Source organism: Giraffa tippelskirchi, chromosome 4 (assembly GCF_054371585.1).
Source record: "Giraffa tippelskirchi isolate mGirTip1 chromosome 4, T2T-mGirTip1v1.2.pri, whole genome shotgun sequence".
In the NCBI taxonomy this organism is placed as follows: domain Eukaryota; kingdom Metazoa; phylum Chordata; class Mammalia; order Artiodactyla; family Giraffidae; genus Giraffa; species Giraffa tippelskirchi.
The window spans coordinates 1,786,391-1,801,370 of NC_137278.1; the positions used below are offsets into that span (position 1 = coordinate 1,786,391).

The 14,980-nt window shown below is 60.9% G+C and overlaps 1 protein-coding gene across 4 annotated transcripts in view; it reads right to left on the bottom strand.

Annotated features, from left to right (window-relative positions):
* COL5A1 (collagen type V alpha 1 chain) overlaps positions 1 to 14,326 on the bottom strand; it is a 146,045-nt gene extending 131,719 nt beyond the window's left edge. For 3 of the 4 annotated variants that reach the window (XR_014051680.1, XM_081483835.1, XM_081483834.1), the window contains exon 1: positions 13,765 to 14,326. Coding sequence is in view for 3 of the 4 variants with exons in the window: in XM_081483835.1 (XP_081339961.1) it covers positions 13,765 to 13,891 (127 nt within the window). In the remaining variant the exon portion in view is untranslated. The remainder of the gene's footprint in view (positions 1 to 13,764) is intronic. The other variant, XM_081483833.1, reaches the window with a different exon arrangement.
* Positions 14,327 to 14,980: the final 654 nt, after the last annotated feature.

Consider the following 14,980-nt stretch of genomic DNA (forward strand, 5'->3'; position numbering starts at 1 on the left):
ATTTAAAGGGTAAGATGACTGATCCTGGAATGGAAGGAGCCTGCGATGAAAGGGTCTGGGAGGATCCATCTGGAGAGATTGTAGATAAGAAGCAGGGCGGCAGGGGGGACGGAGCGAGAGGCCAGAGGGGCTGCGGGCCTTCGGGGAGGAGGAGGCCTGGGGTCCCGCAGGAACCATGGTCGAACTCCAAGTCTGTCTCGCTGGCGGAGTCACCCGGACTAACCCTCACAGGGCGGACCTCGCGGGCTTGCTGGGTGGAGTGAGAGGTCATGAGTGTAAGTAAGCAGCGGATCCGTGCCCAAGGGGCGGGAGACACCCCAAGGACGATTCTCACTCACACCTGCTAGGGTGCACGTGACGCATGTGTGCACACAGACACACACACCCCCTCTGCTGCAAATGGATCACAGGCTTGGGGGTCCTCTGGGAGGTCTGTCTGGGCAGTTCTGACTGCTCTGTGGAGGTGAAAGCAACATCAGTGTGGACCATCCGCACGGCCTTGAGCCTCGGACTCCATCCGGCACACCGGCTGGGACACCCCCTGGGCTGCTCATCCACAACCGCCAGACCAGACTCCAGAGGGACCCTGGCAGACACTCCCTCCCCCCGCCTCCTCTCTCCTCTGGCCTCTGCAAGGGCATCAAGGCAGAATACCCACCTCCCCCAGACAGTGAGGGGCCCCAACCTCTCCCAGAACAGCTCAGGGCCCACACCTTTACAAGGACGGAAAATCAGGCGTCCCTGTTGGCCTCAGTAAATTCTGTTGTTTAGTCGATAAGTCATGTCTGACTCTTTTGCGACCCCATGCTCCTCTGTCCATGGGATTGTCCAGGTGAAAATGCCCAACTGGGTCGCCATTTCCTTCTCCAGTGGATCTTTCCAGGAGACTGAACCTATACCCCCTGCATTAGCAGGTGGATTCATCACCAAGCCCCTCAAGTCTGCCCACCCTGCTCCAGAGAGCCAGTTCAGAGCGTGTCAGCCAATGCCCTCCACCTTCACCGGGGGCAGCTTTGGCTCCATCCCACAGCTCTTTCTTGATACCTCCTTGCACGCTGCGGGCACGGTGGGAAGTGGCAGGTCCAGAGAGACCCTGTGTGCCCGGAGATCCAAACTGCACCTCCTAAACTCTCGCCCAGAGCTAAGAGGAAGACACCGCAGCTCTATTTTGCACTTGAAGAAACAGGACGTTTTGGAGTCACAGCTCGGGACGCGGCAGCCCTAGCCCGCCCACCACGCCAGGGGTTTCTGGCAGCTAGAGCTGGGCAGCAGCGCCTCCTTCGGCCTCGAGGTGACCACACCTACACCTGGACCTGAAAAGTGAGGCTTGGGTGCTGTGGCAGTGAACTTGGGCTCTGTCCACCCACCGTCCATCGTGACTTCTGCCCACCGGCGGGACCTACAACTGGCAAGGCCCGGGACCACATGTGTTGGATATGTGCTGCCCCCTTGGTTTCAAAGAAGCTGCAACTCCCTAACTGTTCCCAGTGGCATCCGCCTGGCACGGTCAGTGGGGTAGGTGGGCCACCCAAGGAGCAAACTTTCTGGAGGGCTCTGACCACTCTCTAGGACTCGTGATCCATCCTAAGGGGAAAGCAGGAGCAGAACCCTTGAGCCTGGCCCTTGGCAAGCCCACTGACCTCCTGGGACAAAGGGCGGGCTCAGAAACCAGGCCTCTGGGCGCTGCTTCTCTCTCAGGGTTTTTTATTTTTCTTTTCTGAAATGCTGATAGTTTAAAGACGTGGATTCTCCCCTGGCCCGGCTTCTCTGACCCGGAAGAGGTGGTGGCTTAGCTACACCAGCTTCACTCTGGAAACATCTGATAGGCTGCTGGCCTGTACCTGGTCCTCAGAGGGGGGCCTGACGCGTGCCCCACCCTCATCGCTGGCAACGCTTGGCTCCCTGGCACGAGCCTCGCGTGTCTCTCTGGTCGTGTGTGAACTGATGTTAAACAGGCAGGACCCACCTGGCTATAATCTTCTCCTATCGCTCCTTCCTCCCCACTAAAATGGAAAAAATGACTCAGCCAGGACAGCTCATCTCCAAACACAAACACAGCTAAAGGCTGGGCTCAGGGTCTGATCCTGCCGACCTGACTCGAGCAGCGAGAGGAGGGCCCAGAGGGGCCTGCGACTCAGGGGGCTTTGGAAGGGGAGCCAAAAACGCACCACTTCCTCCTGACCCCAGGCAGGTGCCCACCTCCAGCCTGGGCCCCGAGGGACAGGTAGGGGGCGGTCACTAGCTTTCACCAGCCTCCCTGCCCCTCTCTGCCGGGATGAAGGCCCCAGGGAAAAAGACAGGGCTGAAACCCCAGCTCACACTGATGTCTGCCCTCGGAAGGCCCTGTCCCCAGGAGGCTGGGTGAAACTCAGTTTCCACAACACAAAAGCTATTTCAAAGGCTCCGCCACTCACTGGCTGTGGGGCTTCTGTGAGCCTCAGTTTTCTTGACTATAAAATGGGCCTACCTCTTGCCTAGAAAAGGTGTTGTCAGGACAAAAAAATGTATGAAAGCCCTTAGGGTAAGGTAGAGAGAGAGGAGAGGGAGGGAGGAAGGGAGGGAGGCAGGGAGCAGAAACCCCCCCACGACGCCCAGCCCTCGACAACAGCCCTCCCCAGGGTTTGCAAATCCTGCTCACGGCCAGGCAGCTGTTCATAATCAGACAGGCCCTGTCCAAGAAGGGGAGGTGGGAGCCTGTACACGCAGAGGCCCTGAGGCAGGCGCTGCAGGGTGTGGGAGGACAGGCGTCCTCCCAGCCGGGGACACCACGACGGGGGGCTGGGCATGAAAAGGGAAGAAGACGGAGCGTTCCCACTTGGGAGCAGCTTTCGTTTAGGTTCTGCAAACAGGAAGCTTGCAGACGTTCAGAAGCCCCAGGTTCAGGGACATAAAGGTTAAACCATGGGCTCTGGAGGCCGGGTTCTGGCAAGTTCCATTCGGGTGCCGGCTGCCCGCAGCAGGTGAGCTCCCCGACGGGGGAGTCTGGAAGACAACGGTCATCACACCCACCCTGGACAGAGGAACCCTGAGACAGGAGACCTGAGCGCCCCTCCAGCCCCGGAGTCTCAGAACAAGCCTGCGAGGCTCGGACACCCTCCCCAGATGGTGGAGCTCTGAGACCACCCGCTTCCCCCAGCCTCAGGACACCGGGCAGAGCCCACCAGTGGGTGGCGGCCGGATGCTGGGGTCTGGTCCCCCTGCCCCTCTGCTCTCAGCAGCCTGTGACCCTGGAGACCGCCTCATCCTCTAGGCCCGAGTTTATTCATCTGCAAAACCACGGCAAGCGGGAGGCCAGACCACAGGCTCACTCCGCAAGCCCTCCCAGTAAAACATCCAGCTCTGTCCTGGGGGGCTGGGCCTGCCCACCACCAGGGCCCCGCACTCCTGGGTGAAGACAGCGTCTGCAGCAGCTCCCACTTTAAATGAGGAGGAGGATTCCATGGCGTCCCCCCCCCCAGTATAACTGCAGAATGCTCCCCTGCCCCGCGCGGACTTGCCCCTAGGGCTCGAGCTGGGCCCTTTGCACTGACTGTTAGGCCCCCTCTGAGGCCCAGCTGTCGCCCAAACCCACAAGTGACCACTCTATTCCTACTTGCCAGCACCTTAGAGAAACTGTATACAGTTGCTGCCTCCCTGCTCTGCCAGGCATGATGACAATACAAAAGAGCAACAGTGACACAGGGTGATCGCTACTAACGTCAACAGTAATGACTGCCGTGGCGTAGGTAACAGTGGCGGTTACTGTTACCAGTATGATTCTAGGTCCGTGGTCCTGCACTGAACGTGGGACGCAGGACACACCGACAAGGGCCCTGTGTCCACACGCAGGTCGCCTTCCTTCACCTTTCATCCTCCGGTGTGGAGGTGAGCTGCGCTGGACCAGGAGGTTAAGTAAGGCGTTACAGGTCACACGGCTGGGGTCCAATCCCTGCTCTTGGCCTCCAAAGCCAGGCCCCAGTCTCCGTGCGCTGAAGCATCACAGCTTTCCGGCCTCGTCTCCTAACTCTCCCTCTGAAAGTCGCGGGAATGACTGGCTGGGACCTGGCCGTGGAGGCTGGCCCCACACAGGGAGGGGGGCTCGGAAGAAGGTTCAGACCTCCCGTCCGGTATGCCCAGTGTTTCCCAAAGTGCCCTCAGCTGGTCACTGGCATCAGATCTCTAGGGGCAGGTCCCAGGCTCCACCCCAGACCCTCGGATCCCGGATCTGAGAGGCAGGGCCGCAGTGGCTGTCGCTCTGGTCTCACGGGGTCCCCATCAAAGCCCTCCTGGTAGGAAACCGGACCTGCTCACGAGACTCCTTTGTTCCTAGGCAACCCCAGGCCAGGGCCCCAGACCTGGAGGACTCCACCCTCTGCAAAATGCCAGCAAAGCTGAGTTTGGGGCCCAGCCCTCCACTGGGACAATCTGGGGGCTCCGAATACTGATGTCGGGGCTTTAACACAGGGCAACACAAATGACAAGAGCCTTTAGTCCTCCCAGCAGACCTCTGGGACAGGTATTATTAGTTTATACCCATTTCACAGATGGGGGGACTGAGGCTCAGAGAAGTATTTCTAGGTGCCTCAGCATCTGTGCTGAGCCCAGACACATGGTGACAGGTAGGAGGCAAGGGCCCTGCCCTCTCAGCTCACCAGGGCGCTGAGACCCTGGGGCTGGCAATGGCCCACCCTCCTTCTCACTGACCTGGCTGAGCTCCTTCTTGGTGTCCCTCCCCCACTGAGACAGCAGTGCACACGCTTGATGTGCGGTAAACACAGAGGAACAGCCACGTGAGACCTGACATCAGGGATGGGCCTCAAAGCAATCAGGTGGAGGGGAGTGGGGGGCGAGTGCTGGGGGAGTGGGGGGGCTGGGCCGCTTGAGAGTGGCCTTGGGCTGACCCTCCCCAAACCCACGAGGACCTGGGGGTCTGTTGTGCTGTGTTTGATCTGTCCCCAAGAAACAACAATAACAACAGCACCCTCAGAGCCAAGCCCCAATAAACCCTTCCTCCTCAGGCTGACTTCCCCCACCTCCCAGTCGCTCTGATCTCCTTTCTTGCAGAATGAAAGAGTCTTCTCTTAGAAGGGCGCGCTCACCCTCCAGCAGGGAAGAAAGCCAAGCATCACTGCTCCTTCTAGAAAGCGGGGAACGCTTGTCTCTTCTTCTCTCCCGCCTCGCAGCCCACCCTCACGTGCCCCCCAGCACCTATGCTGACACCTGCAGTCCCCCTGTCTCAGATGAGGGAGGAGGTCCCGGCAGAACACTGGCCGCCCTCCCACGCCCCTGCCCTCTGTGGTCCAGCTCCTCCCTGGAAATGCGGGCCGAGCATCCCACCACCCTGCCCAGGTGTGAGCCCCACAGCCCCACCCCAGGCCGTCCCGAGTGCCGGGGCCACCACAGAGGACTCCTGGGTGCTCCTCAAGGTGCCAGGGTCCACTGACATGCAGCTGTTGCCCAAGCCGTGCTTTCCGACCTAAACCATGAACCTAAATAACATTGAGAGTTGGACTATAAAGAAAGCAGAGCACAAAAGAATTGATGCTTTTGAACTGTGGTGTTGGAGAAGACTCTTGAGAGTCCCCTGAACTGCAAGGAGATCCAACCAGTCCATCCTAAAGGAGATCAGTCCTGGGTGTTCATTGGAAGGACCGATGCTGAAGCTGGAACTCCAACACTTTGGCCACCTGATGCGAAGAGCTGACTCATTTGAAAAGACCCTGATGCTGGGAAAGATTGAAGGCAGGAGGAGAAGGGGACGACAGAGGATGAGATGGTTGGATGGCATCACCAACTCAATGGACATGAGTTTGAGTAAACTCCAGGAGTTGGTGATGGACAGGGAGACCTGGCGTGCTGCAGTTCATGGGGTCGCAAAGAGTCGGACACGACTGAGCAACTGGACTGAACTGAACTAACATTAGTAATAATTCCCTGGAAAAGAATGACATTTAGAAGCCCTGTTCCCTGCACTTCCATCCAAGAATGAGCTCCTCACCCCACCTTCTTGACCTGAACATTTTCTGGTCCAAAAGGTGCAGAAGGTGCAGCACCCCTTCCTCCTCCTCTGCTCAAAACCAACCGAGATGTGTGACCCTCTTCTCCTAGAAGAGCAAGGTCTACACAGAACACTGACATGGAGACCGTCTCCTCCACCCTCAGCCCAGAAGGACACAGAACAGTCTTCAAGAAGGAGGCTAGATCTGCCCACCAGCATTTCAGATTCTCCCCAAAGAAAAAGGTCAAAAGAAGAGGAGAAACAGTGAAGGCAGGTCCCAGGGACCTCGCCCCAGCAGACAGGGAACAATACCTCCCCAGACAGGGCCCCTGCAGATTGAACCTGAGGGCCCAGGGCTGGGGGAGGCCTCTCTTTCCTTCTCCGCTTGGGCAGGGCTCAGGCCCCAGGCCCCAGCCAGCTTTCCCCTCACCTGCCACACAACAGGGTGCCCTAGCTGCCCGCCATGGGCCAGGGCCCCTGTTCCACAGGTGCACAGCTTCTCCTACCCTCCCAAAGAGGACGACCCTGTCGGGGAGCAAGACGAGACTCACGCACTCCTAGTTTAATGCATCAAAAATGAAGAAGGAAGAATTGAGGCTGAGGCGCAGCAGCTACTCATAGTTGAAGGCCATGGGCCTCCTTCTGAAGCACAAGGACCCTGACACTAACATGTGCGTGCTAAGCCGCTTCAGTTGTGTCCGACTCTTGCGACCCCACGAACTGCTGCCCACCAGGCTCCTCTGTCCATGGGATTCTCCAGGCAAGAACACTAGAGTGGGTTGCCATGCCCTCCTCCAAAGAATCTTCCCGACCTAGGGACTGAAAGCATGTTTCCTACGCCTCCTGCATTGCAGGCGGGTGCCTTACCACTGAGCCAAAGGAGAAAGCCCTTCCAAGGGACACCTCCATTCAAACTCATAGGAGGGTGGGGCTCCAAAAGCCATAGGCCTTGACAAAACAAGCTGGCCTCTGATTGGCCAGAGCCCCACGGGGGCTGTCAGGTACCGCCCTCTGATTGGCCAGTGGCCCACTGGCTGGTGCCTCCCCCGATTGTCTGCTAGGGGCGGGTGCCTCCCTCTGATTGGCTGGTGGCATCACTTTACTAGCTGGTGGATGTTTCACTACCTCCCACTCTGCACTTCACTTCAGTGGCACCCACTCCAGCACTCTTGCCTGGAGAATCCCATGGACGGAGGAGCCTGGCAGGCTTCAGTCCATGGGGTCGCTGAGTCGGACACGACTGAGCGTCTTCACTTTCACTTTTCACTTTCATGCACTGGAGAAGGAAATGGCAACCCACTCCAGTGTTCTTGCCTGGAGAATCCCAGGGACGGCGGAGCCTGGTGGGCTGCCGTCTATGGGGTCGCACAGAGTCGGACACGACTAAAGCGACTTAGCAGCAGCAGCAGCAGGACACTACGGCCTGTGCGCAGGAAGCTCCTGCAGGGCTGAGATGTTCCTCTACCGCTCACCTGTGCACCTGCTCCTGGTCAGACTCGCACTTGAGGTCTGCAAAGGCTTCAGGCAGAGCCGCTGTCCCTCCCGGGTTCTCCACACGGGACCAGCCTCTCCCGCGTGCCCTCTGCACCCGCATAGAAACGGCCTCGCCCCTGCCCTCCAGCTACCCCGCTGGCAGAGCGGAAGACAGTGGCTTTTAATCTCAGTGGACGGCGGGAAGCGATTTTTCCAATGCAAAAGTTTTTACAGTTAAATCACTCCCGTTGCATACACACATTTTGATGTCATTTCATACATTGATTTTTTAAAAAATAAAGAGGCTAACAAAGTCCCTATTGCCAAGGTGCTGGCAAGAAAGAACAGGACAGAAGACTGAATTTCCCTTGAAAGAACACAGGCCTAGGAAACAGAAAATAAAAAAATCCACGCCCCCCCCCATTTCACGTACAGAAACGTCACAAGAAATCGGTCCCTGGGGCTCTGTGTAATGAAACATGGACAAAAGTGGGTCAGATTGTGGTTCCATTTCTTAGGTCTGAGTCACCGAAGAGTGGAGACATTTACTCCAACTGTGGGTTACAATGTAGGTTGGGAATCTGCCAGAAAAACTACAGAGTGAGTTGAAGCTGATGGGACGACGGCCCAGACGGTGCAACAGGTATAACGCAGAGTGACCCCACCACCACCCCACCGCGACTCCCCACGCACCCAATGGAGCATTCATCCATCCACTCCTTCCATCAACTCTGCTCCAGCTGCCGGGGGTGCAGATGCAGGAGCAGCATCTAAGCTGGCAAGGCCCCGCCCCCTCCGCCCAGATGCCCTGGCAGACCATCATCCATCACCCACGCTCACGTCTCAGGAGCCAGAGTCCTTGAACCGGGATGTGGATAGGTCCATTCCCTCCGCTGGGCCCCAGTCCCCGCTGGTAAAGTGGGGGTGGCCTGAGGAGGGGCGTGCTGGACACGGACTGCCCACGACCTCCACCACCTCCAGGCCGAGGCTCGAGGCTCAGACCAGACTGTATGATTTGCAGTCAGAGCCATGAATTCACGGGGGGGTGGGTGGGGGGCTCTCTGAGAACCCCTTCTCATTCGCAGGACGGAGGGAGTGACTCGCAAGGCCAGCCACTTGGCAGAGCCAGGAGCTCACCCCAGACCCACTGCCCCCTGCCAGCTGGGGGCCCAGAGCGGGCAGAACAGTGACAACGTTGCTGGGGACACATCACGTACTGAGCCCCGTCAAAAATCCTGCCGGAGGGGCTTCCTTGGTGGCTCAGTGGTAAAGAACACAAGTTCGATCCCTGGTCTGCGAGGACCCCGCATGCCACAGAACAACTAAGCCCATACGCTGCAAGTACTGAGCCCGTGCTCTAGAACCCTGGAGCTGCAATTACTGAAGCCCGAGCGCCAAGAGCCCGTGGTCCACAAGAGACGCCACTGCAAAGAGAAGCCTGGACATCGCAACTAGAGGCCAGCCCCCACTCTCCGCAACTAGAGACAGCCCGAGCAGGGACGAAGGCCAGCACAGGCAAAAATAAATAAAATCTTACTTTAAAAAAACCCCCCAGGAGCCACAGTCATCACCCTTTCCTACAGATGGGAGCCTCGTGGGGGTGGGAAGGATGCTGACCCAGCTGCAGGCCACCCACCCCAAGGCATCACGCACACCAGGCCTCCACGCCGCAGGTGTGGCAGGGCAGCTCTGCCCACAAGAAGGGCCGACACAGGCTCCGCCAGCAGGACCTCAGTATACCCAGGAGCCAGGCCAGAAAGCTTAAAGCATATTTGGCCAAGTGCTGGCCAGATGAGTCGATTACAGGGGAGAAGTAAACAGAGGGAAAAGCAGAAGCTATAATCTAACATCGCCCTCCTGTGAGCAAAAAAAGACCCAGCTGGACCAGCTTGTCCTGGGCCGGACCCGCAGCCTCATGGCTGCCCGGCAGGCTCCGTGGCCACCAGTCGCCTCCCGTCTCCCTGGCAGGGACGGGGCGCGGGGAGGAGAGACGTGGCCTGGCTGTGGACGCCTCAAACACACGAGGCCCTGCCCGGGCAGACCGTAAAAACACAGGGACCTGTGCGTGGATGCGGGCATGCACACCTGCATACGTGTATACACCCACCAACACACGTCTCACACACGCAGACACATGCATCCAAACACACCACACGCATACACACGCGTGCACAAATACACGCAAACGCACACACGTGAACACCCCTCTGTTGGGCTTCTAAAGCCCTTTCACATACGTGGCCTAGGGCGACCTTTACTGCCATCCCGTGAGGTGACAGACATGGGAAACGGACCCCCGAGCGCACAGGGGGCTGAAGAGGGCACGGAAGGGGCCCAGGCGCAGCCGCTCGTGGACGGCAGAACCCCCGGGGTCTCACAGGGCCGGAGCCTCCCACTGGATACTTACAGCTAGAGAGGGTTGTGGCAACACTGTGCTTCTTCCTTCCGCAAAATCACCACCCCAAACAGCAGCCACGTAAGACCCTCCGCTCATTAAGGTGCCCCCACATTCCACTCGCTGTCTTCAGGGATCACCCCGACCCATCTACACAGCTACTCTCAGAGCAAGGAAACCATGTCCCCCCATTTCCCAGAGGAGAAAGCTGAGACACGGGGACTGGCCCCAGCCCAGACAGCCCCTAGAGGCAGAGGAACCCTCCACGCAGTCCTGGGTTCAGTGACCTGAGCAGCAAGGACTGTCCTCCCAGCAGGGCCCAACACGGGCCCCCAGGCCAGGGCAGGCGGCACCCCTCAAGCGGTCTCGGTGCAGGGCCCAGAGAGGGTTAAGGACGGCCCAGCTGCCCTCCTGTCCCTTCCGAGACCCCCTCTTCTCACAGCGGCCACTCCCACTGGCACAGCATCCTGGGGCAGGCACAGGGCCCTGGGGGCGCCCCGCCAACCGAGTTAATGAGGGGCTTTCCAGCCAAGGGGAGCAGCCCCAGGAGAAGAGCGAAGCGGTGGGGCTGGGAAGGTCCTGCCAGCAAGGAGGACGGATGAGACAACAGCCAGAGGGGGAGGCAGGCACCTGCTAAGGAGGCCCCTTGGCAATGAAAGGAAGGGGAAGAAGAAAGGAAAGCTGGAGTTAGCATCACCTCCTCCAGGAAGCCGCCCCAGATCTCCCCAAGGGGGCCAACCCTCCACCCTGTTTTCAACGATGCTCCGCCAAGAGAATGAACAGTGCAATGGCCAGCATCCACGGGTGGGCCTCCCCCCAGCCTGTGGGTTCTCCATCACCTCTGCCTTCCCCACAGCCAGGCCCAGCCGGGCAAGGCCTACCGGGGTCAGCAGCTCACCCGGGTGAGTGAAGGGCCTGCTGAAAGGGGGAGTGGTGACGTCAGGCCTGCAGGCCACGGTGCCCCTCAATGGCCTTGGGGTAAAAAGAGGGGAGGGGGCAGGAGGAGACGGAAGAGGGAGGAGGGAGGAGAAGGAGACACTCGGCTGGCCAAATGGGACCCCGTCCTCGGCCCCGGAGAGCCCCAGGCCTCCCCAGGGAGAAGCCCACTCAGCGCCCCGGCACAGCGAGCAGACAGACCCCAAGTCTGGGGTCTCAGCCCCCCGCCCCCTGGGCCTCTCAGAACACCAGCCCCCAAAAGCCCCAGAGGCCAGGGTGCGAGTCCAAGATAATGATGTGGGCACAGACCTAACAGGACACCAGGTGAGGGCCAGCAACTTCATTCCGAATGGTACCACGCGGGGTGGTCGCCCAGTGGCCGGGGACCCCGCCCTGCACCTCGTGGCAAACCCAGGGCTCCAGTGAGAGTGTAGCAACGGGCCTTGGAGTGCCTGACTCACCCTCGACCCTCAGGGGCTCACTGTTACTAAGTGAGGGGCCGGAGGCCGTGCGGGGTCTGTTCCCCACACCCCTTTGCTCCACCCGACCCTATCTGTGACCGGGGGCAGAGGCGGGGATGGGAGACAGGGCCAGGCAGCCAGAAGGCAGGGCGGGCAGGCGGGCAGTGCTCAGCGAAGGGCGTGGCCGTGGTGAGAGGCCAGAAATATCTGACGGGTGGGGTCGTGCGGCAGGCTCTGGCCGGCACCCCGGGAACAGCCCTGGAGCGGCACTCGGGAGAAGGCCTTTGTGCTTCCACCCCAGGGAGGGGACTCCTGCCCGGCCACTGCGGGCGGCAGTGACCCCCGCTCCAAGCCCTCTGGCCACGGAGACCTGGACCAGAGGAGAGAAAGGCTTGGGGAACCAGCTTGGCTTCTGAACCCCTCCCACCGACTGTTCTTTTATGGGGAGGCGGGGGGAGGGGAGGAGAAGATGGAAAAGGCTGTCTTTCCAGCCAACTGGATTGAGTCAGAGGAAATTTAACCATTTGGTGACTGTCAAGTCCCACAAAACTTGGACAACTCTTCCGACCAAATTATTGCCAAAAGCGACCACGTGACCGGCGCCAACCAATGGCACGCCGAGGAGATGACCTCAATTTCCAAATATTGGGGTCATGTTTCATTTCACTTACTCTCCTTTGCCTGTTACAATGTTAAACGGCCCCAAACGCAATCTGACTTCTCATGCCTTCACACACTTGGCCAAGAAGAAGGTAGGAAAAAGAGCCATGTTCGGAGAGAACTCAGAAAACATCTGGTGAATCTCAAAATGGAGAGGAGACCAGCTGCCCCCCCCACCCCCCCGTCCCAGATCTCAGCGGACAGCCGCTCCCGCGGACTGACGATGCCTTCCAAAAGGGTCCCACCCTGGGAGGGGAGGTCTGTGAAACCCACCCAGAGAAGTGGCTTCTTTGCAGGCTCTCAATGTCTCTTCGGCAGGAGCCAAATGTCTAAGTCCACAGCCACGGCCCAGGCGCTGACCCCATGCCACCTTCAGTCAGGACGGGACGGCGGAGGCGGGGGGCAGAGGCGGCGAGTGGCTGGCTCCAAACCCAGCCCCAGCGTGTGGGGGTGTGGACTCCCCTGAAGCATTCCCACCTGACCTCCTGGAGGAAAGCCTAGCAGAGGAGCAAGGGCAGGGTGATGTGGCTCCATCCCTGGGCCAACACGGGTGCCCTGACCACATCCCCCGGCCCGCTCCACACCCTTTCCCTGGAGGCCGCTGCTGTCCCCCACCTCCAGGGACCCCAGCTCACACAAAGCCTGTGAGCTGACCCCAGGATCCAGGGAACGTGAGTGGCAGTCCAGGGCTGAGACCCCAGGCCCCCAGAGCCCAGCCAGCCTCCCCACGCCTTCCCCAGCCCCTGACCAGCTGGACACCCTGATTCCAGCTCACCCTGTCTGGCCCACCAAGCACTCACGTGCCAGCAAAAAAGGACAGACTATCTTGACTGGTAAGTGGAACGTGGAAGTGATTCTTCCTGTATATCTTCAAGTGACAAAGCAGAGCGGAGTGAGGGCGCTAAAGCGGTGCTCTCTCTGGGGTGGGGGGACCCCTGGCTGGTCCAGCTGTCCACTGGGCCACTATCCCCTCCCTCTGCCTGCCCTCTCCCTGAGCCTGCTCTGAGTCCGTCTCCCATCAGCTAATGGGAGGGAACTCGGCAGACTGTCAGGGCCACAAGCTCTGAGGACTAAGGTGTTGGAAGACCTACCCCACAGGATAGGCAACTGCAGAAGGGATGCTTGGAAGAGCAGGGACATCAGGAAAGTGTGTAGGAGGCAGCGGGGGTGGCAGGCATCCAGGCAGGCGCCCTGGGGGTGCTGGCGGGCTGGATCCCGCCCGCTGGAGATAACTCCTTCTAAGGGCAGACTTCGGGCAGAAGTCCCCGTCTGTGCATCATCTAAACCCCAGGCAGCCCAGACCCGGCAATACCTCCCTGCTTTCCGCCTAGAATCCCGTCTCTGGGAGGCAAACCCTAGAAAAACTGCTTCCCAGGAGAAGACGGGGGAGGGGGGGCTCCGCTTCTGGGATTCCCGTTCCCCCTCCCTCGACCCTCGCGGCCCCCCATCCCAGGAGGCCCGGCCAGAACTGACCCGCTGTGACTCTAGGGGGCGACCCTTCCCCGGTTTCAGGAAAGGAAGTTGTGCTGCGCGCCTGCGACGTGGGACAGAGAAGGTAAAGTTTCGGGACAAAAGTCTGCCTGCCTGATGGACAGACCTTCCGGCGCATCCTACACAGAGCCCCATCCTCGGGTCCCCCGACGGCCCCACCGGTCGGCCCCTTTGGCGCGGGGGAGGACTGTCACGGCGCGTCTCCCCCTCCGGGGCCCCCAACTAATGGCATTCGGAGTCTCCGGCCGCGCATTCCACAGCCAAGCGGGGAAGGTCGTGCAGGCGGCAGAAGAGGCCGGGCGCCCAGGGATGACAGCCGTGCCGCCCCGGCGGCCCCCGGCCCCCAATGCCCCAATGCCCCGCGCCCTTACCTGCGCGGCTCGGAGGCGGCGCCCACAGCAGCAGCAGCAGCAGCAGCAGCGGCGGCGGCGGCGGGGACAGCAGCGGGGCGCCCGGGCGGAGCGGGCTGCGCGCTTTCCAGCGGGTGTGGACGTCCATGCCGGAGGGGCGCGCGGTGCGGGGCGCGGGGCGGGCGCGCGGGGACGCACGGGGCGCGGGACACGGCCCGGGCAGCGGACTCAGCGGGGCCGGCACGATCTTAGGGAGTCATGGGAGCAGCCGCCGGCCCGTTCTCTTTGTGGCGCTGGCCCCAGGGAGGGTCGGCTGGCGCGCTCGCCCACGGCCGGGAGGGCTCGACCTCTCTCCGCGGGGCCCCGGGACCCCGCTCGGCTCTCTGGCCCCGGCCTCCTCGCCCCCTCGTGTTCCTTCTGGCCTCCTCCTCGCCGCCGCCGCCCCGCGACTCGCTCCCCTGGGCGCTGCGCTCGAGTGAGGTCCGGCGCCGGCCGCGGGGACAAGGAGGAGTGCGACCTCGCCTCGGGCGCCGAGCACTTTTCCCCCTTCTCCTCCCGCCCTCGCTCCTGGAAGGCACCCGCGGAGGCCGGGGCTCCCCGGCGTCCGCAGCAAATCAGAGCGGCCGCTGGGCTCGGCCGGGCCGGCCCCCGCTTCCCACTGGGCGCCGCGGGCGGGGAGGTGGGGCGAGCGGCCGAGTGGCGGCGAGGAAGGGGCTGGCCCGGGGCGGGCGGGGACCGGAGCAGGCCAGGCGCCCCGGCTCTGCGCGGACGGAGCCCCCCGAGGCGGATCCTGGACCCCTACTTTTCCCGCCCCAGGTGCCCACATCTGGCCGAGCCCCAGAACCAGTGTGGAGGCGCCCCGAATTCGAGCATTTGGAGTTAAAAAAAAGTTGCAGCTCCCCCCGCCTAACTTTTTCGCGTACTTGGAGTTGAGAGCTCCTCTTCTGGGTGGAGACTAGGCTTCCAATCCAGCCAGATCGGGGCGCCCAAGACTGTAGCAGGCACGTCTACCCCGACCCACGACCTGCTCTCCACCTTCCTGCTTGGCAGACTGGGCATCCGTGCCCACGATGAGGTCTGGACTCCCGAGAGGTCCTCGGGGCGAGCTTGGAGGTCACACATCTGGGTTATTAATCAGGTGGAGTTCGCCAGCACCCCCTCCCCCCTCGCTCCTCGTGCGTGGAGACCCCTCTGCTGCAAAAAGGGAAGCCAAGGAGACACGTGTTTGCGAGGTGAC